The sequence below is a fragment of the Oncorhynchus gorbuscha genome, linkage group LG18, assembly GCF_021184085.1.
Source record: "Oncorhynchus gorbuscha isolate QuinsamMale2020 ecotype Even-year linkage group LG18, OgorEven_v1.0, whole genome shotgun sequence".
Taxonomy (NCBI): Eukaryota; Metazoa; Chordata; class Actinopteri; order Salmoniformes; family Salmonidae; genus Oncorhynchus; species Oncorhynchus gorbuscha.
Window position 1 is genome coordinate 27803083 of NC_060190.1, and position 15678 is coordinate 27818760.

The 15678-nt window shown below is 42.0% G+C and overlaps 1 protein-coding gene across 1 annotated transcript; it reads left to right on the forward strand.

Annotated features, from left to right (window-relative positions):
- The first annotated feature begins 1132 nt into the window (after window positions 1-1132).
- LOC124003156 (casein kinase II subunit alpha-like) lies at window positions 1133-13787 on the forward strand. Its single transcript, XM_046311221.1, has 13 exons — window positions 1133-1265; window positions 4360-4625; window positions 4815-4926; window positions 5059-5160; window positions 5253-5303; window positions 6156-6215; window positions 6532-6615; window positions 6878-6988; window positions 7195-7296; window positions 7574-7674; window positions 9313-9461; window positions 10719-10808; window positions 12369-13787. The coding sequence occupies exons 2-13, from the start codon at window positions 4525-4527 to the stop codon at window positions 12476-12478; spliced, it is 1173 nt and encodes a 390-aa protein (XP_046167177.1). The 5' UTR covers window positions 1133-1265; window positions 4360-4524; the 3' UTR covers window positions 12479-13787.
- Window positions 13788-15678: the final 1891 nt, after the last annotated feature.

The window sequence follows — 15678 nt, forward strand, 5'->3', positions numbered from 1 at the left end:
CTCTAGAGGCTTGAATTTTCGAGCTTTCCCAGTAGATTTTGTGGTGACGTAGTGTACCCATGAGTGGCAGAACACTGAGCCAATCACGGTGCAACTAGAGAACATTACCAACCCTTTAATTATTTTTTTATATTATTTTAAAGCTTAACAGGTGGGAGTCAAAACAGATGGGGTTCTGCCCCACCTGCCCTGAATGACAGATTGCCACTGTTTCCAGGAATTTATATTTCAGCTCATGAAACATGGGACCAACACTTCACATGTTGCATTTATTGTTTTGTTCAGGGTATATCGTTGAGCCTCTCTCTGCACCTGGTATCCACCAAATGCTGCACTATGCCTTCCCATTTCTCCCACATTCACCATAGTCATGTTTCCCGCCACACTTGGCACATTTTTTTTTTCCTTTACACTGAACAACTACATATTCCATTATTTGGCATTCAAAACACTGCAGTGGGAATGGGACAAATTATCTGACATCGAAACTAAGGAATCCTATCTGTACTTTTCCAGACAAAACCTTCTCAAACCTCAGCAGCACCGACACGCTTCCGCTTCTTTGCCCCTCTTTCCTACTGATCGAACTTTAGGCTTCAATCACTCTTCCTCCTATCACATTTTCTTTAATATCATCAATGGACATAGATATTTAGGCCCCAGTGATGACTCCCCTGAACCTAGCACCAGAGACACGCTTTTAGTCTTCTTCCCATTAAGCTCTTCACCATCACCATTTTCCACCCAAACACATTATTACTCTTGCTTCATACCTTGGCCCTCTTTATGCTTTCTTTACGAGACGTGCCACTGCTTTCAGTATCATGAGCTCTCTTCTCCCTAAGTACAATAGTTCCACTGCAGACCATTCAGGTCCTCTACCCTCATCCTCCACTTCCATGGCTTTAGAACTTAGGGCCATATATAGTTTGCATTCCAGCACAGCTGTTGCTTCTCCAACGTTTTCTCCATTTCCATCCCAAGCGCATTGTCAAGCCCTCTCTCACACTGGCTAGCCTTGTCCAGATTTATTCGTAGATTTTTTTTTTAAGCCTAAAAAAAATGGCCTTATACCCATTAATGGATAGAACCTGATATCAAGAAACGCCCCTATCAGAAAACGCCCAGAAATGCTGTCTGCAATTACACCCTTCGCGGTAGTCCGCCATATTGTCTCTGAGACAGCAGAAATCATATAGAAGTACACCGGCGAGAGGAAAGAAAGCGAACCTGCCTTCACTTGGATCCCATATTTGATCAAAGAGGTAGCTATATACAATGGAAGTTTGTCCTCTGGTTTAAATTATTTTATGAAATAAGCAGTCAGTTAGACATGCTAACCGATTTAGCTAGCCAAGCCAGCAGTGGGACCCGGTGACTAGTAGTTACCTACTAGCGTTACGCATGTAAGTTGGGGCGAGAGGTTGATGGTGGAGTAGGGAGACTACCGGTATCTATCCAATTGGATAACAATTTACAGCTGACACGTTGATTTCGCAAACTTTTGCCAATTAACGTTAGCGAACTTTCGTACCTCTACTTGAAATCTGGGGCACTGGGCTAACACACTTTTGTTATTCCTCAATACAACGAGACGCGTTTCTTATCAAACATGGCATTAGTTAACTATTTTAGCCAGAGGCGCAGAAACCCCACTTTTCCCCAAGAGATTGCATCCATTACAGAAGGGGACTAATACTAGCCACATTTTTTTCAATTAAAACTAGCTAGTGTAACTTCATCATATTATGATATGTAGTGGATGTGAAACTCTCATGTGGCATGTTTACTCTGAAACCAAACATAATTTGTCCAATAGAAACTCAGGTTTTCGTTTAACGTTTTGCAACGTAATCCGCGAAATGAATACACTCTATTAATATCACACCGTCCCTGAATTCTAAAGGCAACTGTTGCTCACATAGTGGTAACTAGTTCTCTCCCCATCACTTATTGAGCAACAGTTGATTTTAGACCTCAGGGAAGGTGTGATGTAGTCCAGGTGATTTTTCACATTCACACCCAAATGGTGCGGTGACCCGGATCTACAGTTGGGCTCTGCCCGGCTGCTGGTGTTCGGAGGTGTAGGAAGGGGTCAAATGGGATGGGTGTGAAACGCGACTGGTTGCTGGAGTACATTGGTGATATCACACCTTCCCTGCGATCTAAAGCCAACTGTCGCTCATGGAGTGACTGACTAGCCTGTTGGGGGCGATGCAACAACAGAAGCCATTCAGTTTAAATGGAATATCAAATTGTATTTGTCACGGGAGCGTGAACAGGCCGGGACTAAAGTTGGAAAGCTGAACGTTGTGCAAATACTCTGCCATATCAGGGGGCGATTGACCAATCGAAGCTCATTTATGGCTTCCAGACCCTACTGGATTGACTTTTGATCCCTAGCATGCTGTTGGCTTGCTAGCACCCACATAAGGAGACACTCTGGGTGAAGCTAGCAGGGCTAGGTGAGGTACTGTGTCAAGTGCTTAGTAGTGGACACTCGCGTTACTCTGTTGGCTATGACGGTTGCCTTTGAGATCCATGTGTTGATGGTGCAGAAGTTTGGTGGTTCACATCCAGCTCCTGGCAGAACAAAATGTGCTCTGTTGTAATGACATGAGGACAAATTGAAGTTACTGCAGCTAGCTGAGATCCTTGTCCTACATAGCTGACAAGTTGTAACATTATGAACACTAGTCAGTGAGAGTATTGTGCAATGAATGTTGCAGATCTTATATTCTTGCCTATCCCAGAAGATGGTACTTCAGTTCTTAAAACCTAGTGTAATCTGAGGCACATATCTCAAAGCTAGGTTAAAGGAGCCTCTGGGTAAAACCGTTGAACCACAAATGCATTGACTGCTTTGTTAAGTTGGCTCAAGTGAGGATATCTATGACAGGAACCACGGTTATGACCGTTTCATTGCTGGCAAAGATAAGCGAAGGCTTGACTGACAATATTGCAAATGAAATTGGTCTATTGGCAAGAAATATGGATGGAAATCTTAATTTAGCAATGCATACCTGTATGAGTATTATGAACTTTTTGCTCAACAAAATGATTTTTTTGCAGTTAAAAATAGAATAAAAAGCCAAATGCTATATTATTTGTCTTAAAAAATAAGTTAATGAGGAATTTCCATCAAACATATTCATGATCATGGATGTAAGAGATGCAGAGTTTTTTTTCTGGACAAAAATGGGGTATTGGTGCTGGGCATGGCCATTGGTGCGGTCGGGCGACCAAACATTTGAGGTCTCGTGTTGGCCGCAGTTGACAACATTTTTCAGTTTTAAAGCAAATTTCCTGCAATTCTACACATTTTGCTATGACTTATGCAATCTGAATTGATCAAACATTATAACAAATTCATACCATGACAAAAATACTCCTGAATGCATCATTCTTGGACTTTTTAATTCTTCCTGTGCAGCATTTCCTTTGTTGATTGTTTGTTCTCAAAGATGCTCTTATTAAAAAATATATAGGTCCATTATCCTGCAGGGTGGCAGGTAGCCTAGTGGTGAGAGTGTTGGACTAGTAACTGAAAGGTATCTGTAGATAAAACCCTGGAATGGATTTAGCATGAATTAATTTAACTAGGCAAGTCAGTTAAGAACAAATTCTTATTTAGAATGACGGCCTACCCCAGCCAAACCCTAACCGGGACAACGCTGGGCCAATTGTGCGCCGCCCTATGGGACTTCCATTCACAGCCAGTTGTGATACAGCCTGGAATCGAACCAGGGTCTGTAGTGAGGCCTCTAGCACTGAGATGCAGTGCCTTGGACCGTTGCGCCACTAAGTCAGTAGTCATATAGCTTATCCCCGCCAGCCTTAGTAATTTAACATTGTGTCAATACTTTGGCGGTGGTGCACTTTAAAAACAACCTACTGGTAGTCAGGCCTGGAATTTTGTATGCAACAATCCATAGCTTTCTAGCTTCTTCTTCACTTTTTTTTTTAGACTTATGGTCAACAAATGCAGTGTTGTAAATGTAACTGTGCATCAAATAGATTTTACACACACCTGTCGAAACTTTGTGATTGTCTGCACTGGCCATCAGTTCTTCAAGAAGTCCTTTTGCTTTTTCGCACATGTAAATTATGCTTATTTGATCTGGCCTTGGCGATGGTCTCAAATAAGATAAATAATAATAATATATGCCATTTAGCAGATGCTTTTATCCAAAGAGACTTACATTCATGCTTGCATACATTTTACGCATGGGTGGTCCCAGGAATCAAACCCACTATCCTGGCGTTGCAAGAGCCATGCGCTACCAACTGAGCTATAGAGGTCCACGAATATAACTGACATTGTTTATTTTGTCCCCTCTCTCCCCCCTGTTGTCTCAGCTGTCCAGAGGTTCCCCTGGTGGCTTACAGCCAAAGCCCCCCGCCCCCCTTACCCCCTGCCCTGTCACGAAGAGGCCCCACCCCACCTTCCCTCCTCTCCCTCTTCCCTCCTTGTCCTTCTCAGCAGTAAGTGGCCCCTCCCCCTCCTCTGCCAAGCTGTTGGACATGCCAGGACCCGTGCAGAGTCGGGCCCGCGTGTACACAGATGTCAACACACACCGGCCCAGGGAGTACTGGGACTACGAGTCCCATGTGGTGGAATGGGGGTACATACCAGTCTCAAGTCACAGCGACATTGGTGCTTGCTAAACCATTATGAGAAGTCTGAAATGACTATTTGTCTTCATTCCTTGTTAAATCTCAAGGCCAGATCAAGGTCTGCTCCCTTTCTGTCATTTGCAGTTTAATTTTAATTACCTTGAATGGTGTAATTGACAAAACAATTATTCCCGCAGAAATCAAGATGACTTCCAGTTGGTGCGGAAGCTTGGACGCGGGAAGTACAGTGAAGTGTTTGAAGCAATCAACATCACCAACAACGAGAAGGTTGTGGTGAAAATACTCAAGGTAAGGGCCACGATGAGAAATCAACATCATTCAGATCATAGATTGCCATTCGATTACAGACTCTTATTGGATTCATATTGAATTAAAATCACCCAGACGATCAATACAATTGGTCTTTATTTGTGTTCATAGCCCGTCAAGAAGAAGAAAATCAAGCGTGAAATTAAGATCCTGGAGAACCTCCGCGGGGGCCCTAACATCATCTCCCTCAAAGACATCGTCAAAGACCCAGTGGTGAGTAGGAATGGTGGGAAAGATGTGAAAACGCTGTTGTTCTTTTAGAGCACGCCATGACTTTGATGCAACAACCCGTTCTCTTCTTTCAGTCTCGGACACCCGCCTTGGTCTTTGAACATGTCAACAACACTGACTTCAAGGTAAGCCAAGAGCATCTGTTTTTTTTTTTTACACCTGAGTCTTATGCACATCGCAGCAAAATGTTTTGCAACGGAAAATTCTTATAGGACAAGTTCTGGGGTGTATTCCCTAGGATCCAAATGGAAGCAAACTAAACGGGGAGGGAACTACCTGAATTTATCCAGTAAACTCTAATTTTCAACTGTTTGGACTAATGATTACACCCCAGGTAGTCCCTCTCCGGTTTAGTCTGTTTTCTTCCGTTTGGTACTTAATGAATACCACTCTGATTCTTAACTGTGTACATCATCTCTATTCTGAAAAAAAAGCCCTGTGAAACCTTCGTTCTTGGCATGCATGCTGTTTCCCCAGTGTGTGTGTGTGTGTGTGTGTGTGTGTGTGTGTGTGTGTGTTGAGGCACAAAAAGGTGCAGTGCCAGGATGTTTCTTGTCTTCTGGTTCTATTCTCAGTCGCTGATACACTATGAGCAACTTTGGTGTTGAATTACTTAATAACAGACTTAAATGTTACCAGTCAGATGCCCAAGTTGATAGCTTTTGATTTGAATATGTGAATTCTTTATTGGATAATGTGTTCAGGTTGCAAAGACCTATACGCTTGTTATTTTTTATTTTTTATTTGATTAGGCAAGCCAGTTTAGAACAAATTCTTATTTCCAATGACAACCCACTGTTCCTAGGCTAACTGCCTTGTTCAGGGGCAAAATGACCGATTTTTACCTTGTCAGCTCGGGGATTCGATCTACCAACCTTTCGGTTACTGGCCCACGAGGTCCATTATCTATCTGCATGTGATGTTCAGGGTGTAGTTAAATCACTGTATTGATTCACTGCATCTGTTTTTACATGCAGCAATTATACCAGACCCTGACAGACTATGACATCCGGTTCTACATGTTCGAAATCCTCAAGGTTAGTCTCGTAATGTTGTGATTTGGGTGAACTATCCCATTAATTTGTGTAAGAAGCCCAGAGGCTTTGCCAGACATGAGTCAGCATTTCCCCCTCTCAAAACAAGAACATTCAGGTGCTTAGAGTATAGGCCCCTTGTTTTGTCTTTGTCCAATGGTTACATACCAGCTCTTTCCCATCAACATGTTTGTGCACCAAGACGGGTAGACAACATCTGTTTTGTCATTTCCGCCTTTATTGCATTACTGTGTTGAGTAAATCCCCAGCCTCGTCGTTGCTAACCAGCGGCCATTTTGTCTCTTGGCTCTGTGCACAGGCCCTGGACTACTGCCACAGCATGGGAATCATGCACAGGGATGTGAAACCCCACAACGTGATGATTGATCACGAACACCGAAAGGTGAGTGTTTACAACCAATGCGGCGGAGACACAATAACTGCCTGATTCGCCCTAGTCAAGACCTTTGTCATCCATTGAATGTGACTACATTATGTAGGTTAGTTTATATAGAAATTGGATATTGTACCACGACAATCCTCAATACAGTACCACAAAGTCCAAGTAGTCTCTCCCAGTTTCACTCTGTTTGGTGCCCTAATGAGCACAACCCTGTTGTATTTCTCTCAGTATTGACTTGCCTCTGTTTTGTGTATTCTTCCAGTTGCGCCTTATTGACTGGGGTCTGGCTGAGTTCTACCACCCGGGACAGGAGTACAACGTCCGAGTGGCTTCTCGCTACTTCAAAGGACCCGAGCTTCTGGTCGACTATCAGGTATGTTTTCCTGCTACTGTTATGAATTGTGTGACCAGCTCAGTCTATATTATTTGCTGTTGTGTACATCCCATATATATGCATATAGATAACATTTTCACAATACTGAGCTGTGCTGTTTACTCATCCACCATAGTTACACGGCAGTGTGAAAACAAAATATCTTCACTTTTTTTCTCTCTATTTCCCCCACTATCTTCGTCCAGATGTATGACTACAGTCTGGACATGTGGAGCTTGGGCTGCATGTTGGCCAGCATGATCTTCAGGAAGGAACCTTTCTTCCACGGCCACGACAACTACGACCAGGTAAACACACACTCCGATACTTTGTCCACCATGTCTCAAAGGTCACACTCATTACCAGTGAAGAACATGACCGTGGGCCTGTTCAGGAGGGTGTAAGGTTACAGAACAAACGGATAGAAATAGACTGTGTGTAGAACAGATATGATTCTGTTGGGGACGACAGGGAATCCTGTCGGCTCTATTCATTCCATTTCTATCTGCAGCGTTCAGAGCGTTTCACGTCACTGGATACGGCCCAGGTGAGATGAATGACCTGGTGTTGTTTCTGACTTTGTAGTTGGTAAGAATAGCCAAGGTGTTGGGAACGGAAGACCTGTATGACTACATCGACAAGTACAACATTGAGCTGGAGCCTCGGTTCAATGACATTCTGGGGAGGTACGTTGTCTGTCTTCACTAGTGTGTTTTACACTGGGTTTGTAAACTTATACTCCTTTCTCATAGGGTTTACGGTATGTAGACTGTAAAAAATAAATGCAAGCAGGCCCATTTTAATTAGATTTTTTTCCATATTCTCGCCTGAATACACTTTTTTTACACCCGTTGTGCGCATGCCGGTGACTAGTGTGCAGATGTGGGTGGGGCGTCTATTTTAATAAGTCCAATGAATATACACCATCACAAAGAAAATAATTAGTTTAGGCGGTTCATTATTCATTAGTTAAGACGAATAAAATGTGTTTTTAAAAGAATAGTATATTTGTATTTGAATTGTTACTGGTCTGTGCAGCCTATAGGCTACATGGCAGCACCATGCAAATTAAATCACCAGTTTATTTTGTTGATTAAAGCAGACAATACACACCCACATTCCCCTGCCCTGATAAGTCAACACTCATATATTTTATAGTAAGAATAGAATGGAATATAACAAAATACGGGATCGTGTTGAACTGTGGTCATGTAAAAAAAAAAAAGAGTATTTTTAAAGGGAGCCCAAGCCAACACCTTTTTGAGAATTTGTATGTGCTTGAGAAACCTTAATCTGCTCTTTCTGATCATGTAACTAAAATCCAAATCGGTCCTGAATGAACCTGTTTAATTTGAAAGTCACTTTTGATCCAGGTTTCATGTTTTCCTATCCTCACTCTGCGTTGTTTGGGAGTGATTTAAAAAAATAAAAGCAATCTATATTTTGAAAAGCATGCGTGTTCATATTTCACAACCTATGCAGGCTTTTGGAGTTGCCTGTACCCGATCGAGCGACACAATCGGCCTACACTTGATTTTAGGCTTCATTGTTGCATGCTAAATGTTTCTGATCAGTGATGGATGACTAGATGAGCTACCACCTCCATGTATTTATTTGCCCAGCCAGGTACCAATTAACCAAATTTACAAAAATATTATGTGAATCAAAATCACATTGCTTGATTATCAGGCAAGTCACGAGCTTTTGATTGGGAGTAGGCTACTGTGTGAGTGAATAGCAAAATAATAAACATGTTAAGCTACATAACTTGCTAGCAACATGTTCTGATTAGTGCTAATACAGCCAACTAGACTAAAAATGATCACGAGCAGCACTCACCTCAACCTAGCTAACATTTCTCCAGCCTAATTGTAACCAAATATCCAAACAGATTCAGCGAAAACAAACAGCTGACATTGACGCTGTCCCAGTCAAAACAGTGCTGAAATGATCAGCATTACTGCCATTTGTGTTTTAACATTTTTCATAATGGCAAGAACAAGTTTGATGTCGGACAACAACAATAGAACATGATTTAATGCATGCCGAAGACGGTAAGATGAAAGGGGACTTTTATACCGAGGGGTTGGTGAGGCTTTTAAACACATTGCAGCAATCATGACTAGGTCAGTTGGCGAGAAAAATAAAAGTACAGGCTTTGTAGCTGGAAAAAGCCCCCCCCCCTCCCCGCTAAAGGGTTTCGTCTTAGTTTGAAAGGGATGTTAGTTGTTTCTGCCTTACAAAAACTCCTGAATCTAGACCCTGCTGTGCATAGGTTTTTTTTTTTTTTTTTGCACTGCTGCTAACCTGCTCTCCCCTTCCAGACACTCTCGTAAGCGGTGGGAGCGCTTCGTCCACAGTGAGAACCAGCACCTGGTCAGCCCCGAGGCCCTGGACTTCCTGGACAAGCTGCTGCGCTATGACCATCAGGCCCGGCTGACCGCCCACGAGGCCATGGCTCACCCTTACTACTGTAAGTGCGAGGAGGGATCCAGTTGCCAGTACATTTAGCCCAACTGCAAAGTCAAAATTGTCTATACCGTGAAAAGAAAATGTAAGGTTAGGGGGTATGGTTAATTAGACCATGGTCCCATATTGATGCGATTGGAAGGGACCTGTGGGTTTATCGCAGGGGTGTGCAAAATACTGCAGATGTTTTTTTTGGCCCTCGGTGGATTTAGTTTTCCGAGTAGGGTGGAAATGTTTTATTTTGGTTTAGAAAACTCCAGGGCACAATTGAATGCCTAAAACGCAATAGAAAATGATGTACAATTGACAATGGACCTACAGGTAACTGACAAAATCATGGAAACACTTAAATGAGGGTTACAAAGTATATTGAAAGTGGGTGTGGTTCCTGAGTTAATTAAGCAATTAACATCCTATCATGCTTTGGGTCATGTGTGAAAATGCTGGACAGGCCATTATTTTGGCAACCATGTCCATGCCCCCTTCCACAGGGCACGAGTGGTCACTGAATGGTTTGATGAACATGAAAACGATGTAAACCATATGCTGTCTGTCATCAGATCTCAACCTAATTGAACAGTTATGGGAGATTCTGGAGTGGTGCCCGAGAGCTTTTTCCATCAACAAAACACAAAATGATTGAATTTCTCTGTGGAGGAGTGGTGTCACATCCCACCAATAGAGTTCCAGACACTTGTAGAATCTACGCCAAGGAGCATTGAAGTTGTTCTGGCTCGTGGTGGCCCCACACTCTAAGACACTTTGTTGGTGTTTCCTTGATTTAGTCAGTTACCTTTATATTAACTGCTGTTTTTCTGCCCCGCAAATGTATTTTTGACACAAATCAAAGGCTTGTTATGACTGGGGTTACTTGGCATCTCAACCAAATGTCTCTGTTGAATGCAACTCGCAGCTAAAAGATATGTTATTTTCATGTAATGAAGGAGCAGGAAGTTTGTCATTCGTAGGCTGTATGTCATGCTATAAGAAGATTATTTTGTTTGTTCTAATCGGGGTCTTGTTCATTCGGGCACACTAGCAAAACGTTTTACAACTGCAAACAAAAACAAGCGTGTCATGTTGGAAACGTTCAGGTAGCGCCGCCTCGGTTTACTCTGCTTTCCTTCATTTTGTGTGTAATGAACACGACCCAGTTCACTGGTTATCTGCAGTTCCTTATGACAATCTACTTGCAGTGACTATGGACTCGAGACTAGAGGTTGTTCAGTGTTTTTAATATGAGTTATTTTTTTCCACAAAGATACCGTTGTCAAAGACCAGGGTCGCATGCCGGGGTCGGCTAACCCTGCCGGCGGAAATACAGCTGTAAGCACAGCCAACACGGTCACTGGTGAGTGCAAACACACACACCCTAATCATCCTAACCCTCCCACCCATGCATCCTCATCTGAACTCCCCGAGACTCCAGTGTTAAGGAGGATGTTTTGTCTGCGGGAGGCCAAGTTTGGAAATGAAACCAAATCAAGCAGCCGACTTGGTCTGTGTTAAGATTGAATTAAGCGGCTATATTGGTCCACACAAATTGGACAATCTTCTTATCAAGGGTTACCACATTGTCATAATTGACATACTGTAATTTAAATCCAGTACATTTCATAAGAGCTAAACTCACCATATGCCAGTGCATCCCTTGTCATCTTTCTTATGTAACTCATTGGTTATACAGTCCTGCCAACATGCACGCATTTTGCGTACCAACTACGCAATTCTCTGTCCATGTACGCAAGTACGATATCCGAGTTAAAAGTACACAGAAATAAATACAGCCTGATTAAAAAAAATATATATATATATATTTTTTACATTTCAATAATAAAAACTAGGAAAGGTAAACACATTGTTTCAAGCTAACGTTTGCGAACACAGGATGGACATTCCGTGGGCTCTAAAGTGCCAGCAGTTCACTCGCATTTACTAGTGAAAGAAATTAAGTGCATATGCGAAAAATAACTGGTCGCATTTTGTTCGAGTGTGATATACATTTTAGTTCTGCATCCCATTAGTTGTATTTTCCACGTAACATTACGAGGATCACGCAACCTGACTGACAGCAACTGTAATTATGATCCACGTCACAAAAAGCATTACAAAAGTATAATAAAATAATCTAACTTCTTGGCATTAAATGAGAGTTGGGAGTTTAGAAGACTGCTCGGTGAAGAATGAATGAGCGTTCGTTATTAGCTATAGAAGCAATGCTTCTAAAAATGCCTTTGCACTCGATTTGATCAAGTTTGAAAATCTGAAATCATGTATGCGCCTCAAAGAAACACAATCGGGACCTTGGCGTAGGCTGAAACACCGGGCTCTTCTAGCAAACAGCGGGCAGATTCCCTTTGCGGTAGCCTACTTAAGTTTTGTTTTGTGTAGCCAATTTGCGGTCTGTTTGGACACGATCATTTGTTTTTATCTTTTCAAAATGATTTCTCTTTTAGTGTTTATTATAGGAACCGTGTCTAAAAAGACCATACTTGTGAGCTGGCCCTGTTTGAGAGGTGACAAGCGTTCCTCTACTATAGAGACTAAACTTGGGGGCATGTGCGAAGAACAACGTTATAGATAATTATCTCCATTCTACACTGCATGTAGTGGAATAAACATACAATCTGTGCTAATTACACAAAACATATATTTATTTTATTTATGTTTTGTACATACCTTTTTAGAGGACTGAACTGAACCAGTGTGTGATCCATAATGTTTGTCTAAGCACACAAATCTCCAATTTGCCACACACGTCTAAAGTTGGACCAGGTTGGCAGGTCTGGTTATACTGTAGCTCACTGCATCATCAGCACTCCCTTGGGAGAGTTTTCTAAGTAACCCCGTGGTTATCTCTGAGGTATACGGTGGTTAAGCTAAACCCCCCCCCCCCCTTTTCCCTCTCAAGGTATATCTGCCTTGCCAGCTGCTACTGCCCTGGGCACCCTCACCGGCTCGCCCGTCCTCTCTGCTGCCACCAGCACCCCTGTGCCCGCCTCCGTTAGTGCCCCCCAGTGATGGCACCCCCAGGAGAGAGAACCTATGGGTGCCACTCATGCAGGCACGCACCAACATCTGTACTTACTCAGTCAGTCCGACTGCCCTGAGATCCAGGAATGCCAACCTCTGAAGGCTATCTCGCCTGAACAATGTTTATTTGTTTCTCCTTGAATGAACTTGTGTTAACCAGACATGAAATGAATGTTCTGTGTAATCGACACATGCAGGTATTTATTTAATCTTGATGGCTGTGTGTGGCTGGCTATGTCCACAATCTGAGAATGAGTCACGAATCCAAGGGTGATGGGGGTTTCTCCCCCCCGAACACGTTTTGTTTTTGTACATTACTGACAAGTACTTCATCGGAAGGTAACAGGGAAGAGACATTAGTGTTTAGACCAAAAGGAACAGTCTGCAGTTTACGAATGCAACCTTGTCAAACGAGTGCTGGCGAGCACACCTTAAGCAATTCCCATATTTAGTCCAGTCTACTACTCTATACCACCATTATAAAACACTTCCCGATAGTATTTGGAAGTGTTTGGTGCTGTTCTGTGCTCCAGTGGTGAGTTGAAACACTGAAGCTGCCTCACTCAACGTATCCTAATGACACTTCAGCCTGAATAGTATGTCTTGCCTTTCTACTGTACTGGATACCTAGTTTTTGATGTAAGGATTCCCTGACAGTTTTCCTTTTAAAAAAAATATTTTTTACGGAAATGCTGTGGTGTGTTGGATGGGTTTAATTTACTGCGGCAATGGTTTGATGGCAGTATTGTCATTCGATCCCTTCGAAAGCCAGGCAAAACTATCCGTTCTGTTATTTTGAAAAGTTTCTCTCAAACGTGCTGCTTTGCAGTTCCTTGAAAAACTATGTTCACTCAATCGCTTGAGAAAGAGGAGACCGACTAAATCTATTTGTTTTCTCGGGGAGAGTTAGCAAATATGGATGGTGTTCACAACTGAATATGAAGGCACCAGAGTCCTGGTTAAGTTGGCTTGAAATGGGTTTGTATTTATCTGCTATTGGTACCTAAGGAGAGTGGTTTTCTTTTTGTATTTAGTTTGTTTCGGGGATACGTTTCTTGGATTTGATCACCTGTTTGGCTAACACTTACGGTGGCAAGAATAAGTATATGAACCCTTTGGAAATACACGGATTTCTGCATAAATTGGTGATCAAATCTTATCTTCATCTTGGTCACAACAATACACACAGTCTGCTTAAACTAATAACACACAAACAATTGTAAGTTTTCATGTCTTTATTGAGCACACCGTGTGAACATTCACAGTGCAGGATGGGAAAAGTATGTGAACCCTTGGATTTAATAACTGGTTGATCCTCCTTTGGCAGCATTAACCTCAACCAAATGCTTTCTGTAGTTGTGGATCAGACTTGCACAACAGTCAGGAGGAATTTTGGACCATTCATCTTTACAAAACTGTTTCAGTTCAGCAATATTCTTGGGATGTCTGGTGTGAACCGCTCTCTTGAGGTCATGCCTCAGCATCTCAATCGGGTTGAGGTCAGGACTCTGACTGGGCCACTCCAGAAGGTGTATTTTCTTCTGTTGAAGCCATTCTGTGTTTTGGGTTGTTGTCCTGTTGCATCACCTAACTTCTGTTGAGCTTCACTTGGCGGACAGATAGCCTTACATTCTCCTGCAAAATGTCTTGGAAAAACTTGGGAATTCATTTTTCCGTCGATGATAGAGCCTGGACAGCGTGCTGAGGCAGCGAGGCAGCCGCAAACCATGATGCTCCCTCCACCATACTTTACAGTTGGGATGAGGTTTTGATGTTGGTGGGCTGTGCCTTTTTTCTCCACACAGTGTTGTGTGTTCCTTCCAAACAACTCAACTGTAGTTTCTTCTGTCCACAGAATATTTTTCTAGTAGCGCTGTAGAAAATCCAGGTGCACTTTTGCAAACTTCAGAAGTGCAGCAATGGATTTTCTTCCGACCGCAGTGGCTTCTTCCGTGGTGTCCTCCCATGAACACCATTCTTGTTTAGTGTTTTACGTATCGTAGACTCGTCAACAGAGATGTTAGCATGTTCCAGAGATTTCTGTAAGTCTTTAGCTGACATTGTAGGATTCTTCTTAACCTCATTGAGCATTCTGAGCTGTGCTCTTGCAGTCATCTTTGCAGGACGGCCACTCCTAGGGAGAGTAGCAACAGTGCTGAACTTTCTCCATTTTATAGACTATTTGTCTTACTGTGGAGTGATGAACATAAAGGCTTTTAGAGATACTTTTGTAACCCTTTCCAGCTTTATGCAAGTCAACAATTCTTAATCTTAGGTCTTCTGAGATTGCTCTTGTTCAGGGCATGGTTCACATCAGGCAATGCTTCTTGTGAGTAGCAAACTCAAATTTGAGTGTTGAGGTTTTTTTTTTACAGGGCAAGGCAGCTCCAGTCTCCAGTCTCATCTCATTGAATGGACTCCAGGTTAGCTGACTCCTGACTTCATTTAGTTTTTGAGGAGTCATTGGCCTAGTGGTTCACATTCCAACCTACACTGTGATTCTTTAAATGATGTATTCAATATAGACAAGAAAAATACAATTTGTGTTATATGTTTAAGCACAATGTTTATCTATTGTTGTGACTCAGATGAAGATCCGATCAAATTTGAAGACCAATCTATGCAGAAATCCAGGTAATTCCAAAGGGTTCACATACTTTCTTGCCACTGTAGATACTGGAAGATGTATTGAACATTTTCTCTGCGTTTTAGTGCCATAAATGTTCATCTTGTGTAAGGATAGACCCTGCTGTACATATGCATCCTTTTTTTTCTTCATTTGAAATCTCAATATATGAAAAATACATGCATACATCGACAAATGTGAGTCCTTCACTGTATATATTTGTATGTCCTTTGAAAATATTTGTGTAAATTAAACACGTGTTTTATTTATCAAGTAAATCTGACTGTATAGAAGGTTTTTTTCAGTGTCTCCTGATTGTATGTAAGGTTTTATTAACATTACTTTCCTTATACTATTCTTTTGAGAGGTCACTTACAGTGCATTTGGAAAGTATTCAGACTCATTGCCCTTTCCCACATTTTGTTACAACCTTATTCTAAATTGTATTAAATAGTTTTTCTTATCAATCTACACACAATACTCCATAATGACAAAGCATAAACAGGTTTATAGAAACAGTTACACATTTATAATATTTTTTGAAATCTCACATTTCCATAAG

Excerpts from the sequence above, each read along its gene's own strand:
- LOC124003156 (XM_046311221.1), top strand. The coding sequence starts at position 4,525 with ATGCCAGGACCCGTGCAGAGTCGGGCCCGCGTGTACACAGATGTCAAC. Across the intron at positions 5,161-5,252 it reads ACATCGTCAAAGACCCAGTG|TCTCGGACACCCGCCTTGGT; the intron begins GTGAGTAGGAAT and ends CTCTTCTTTCAG. Across the intron at positions 6,216-6,531 it reads ACATGTTCGAAATCCTCAAG|GCCCTGGACTACTGCCACAG; the intron begins GTTAGTCTCGTA and ends CTCTGTGCACAG.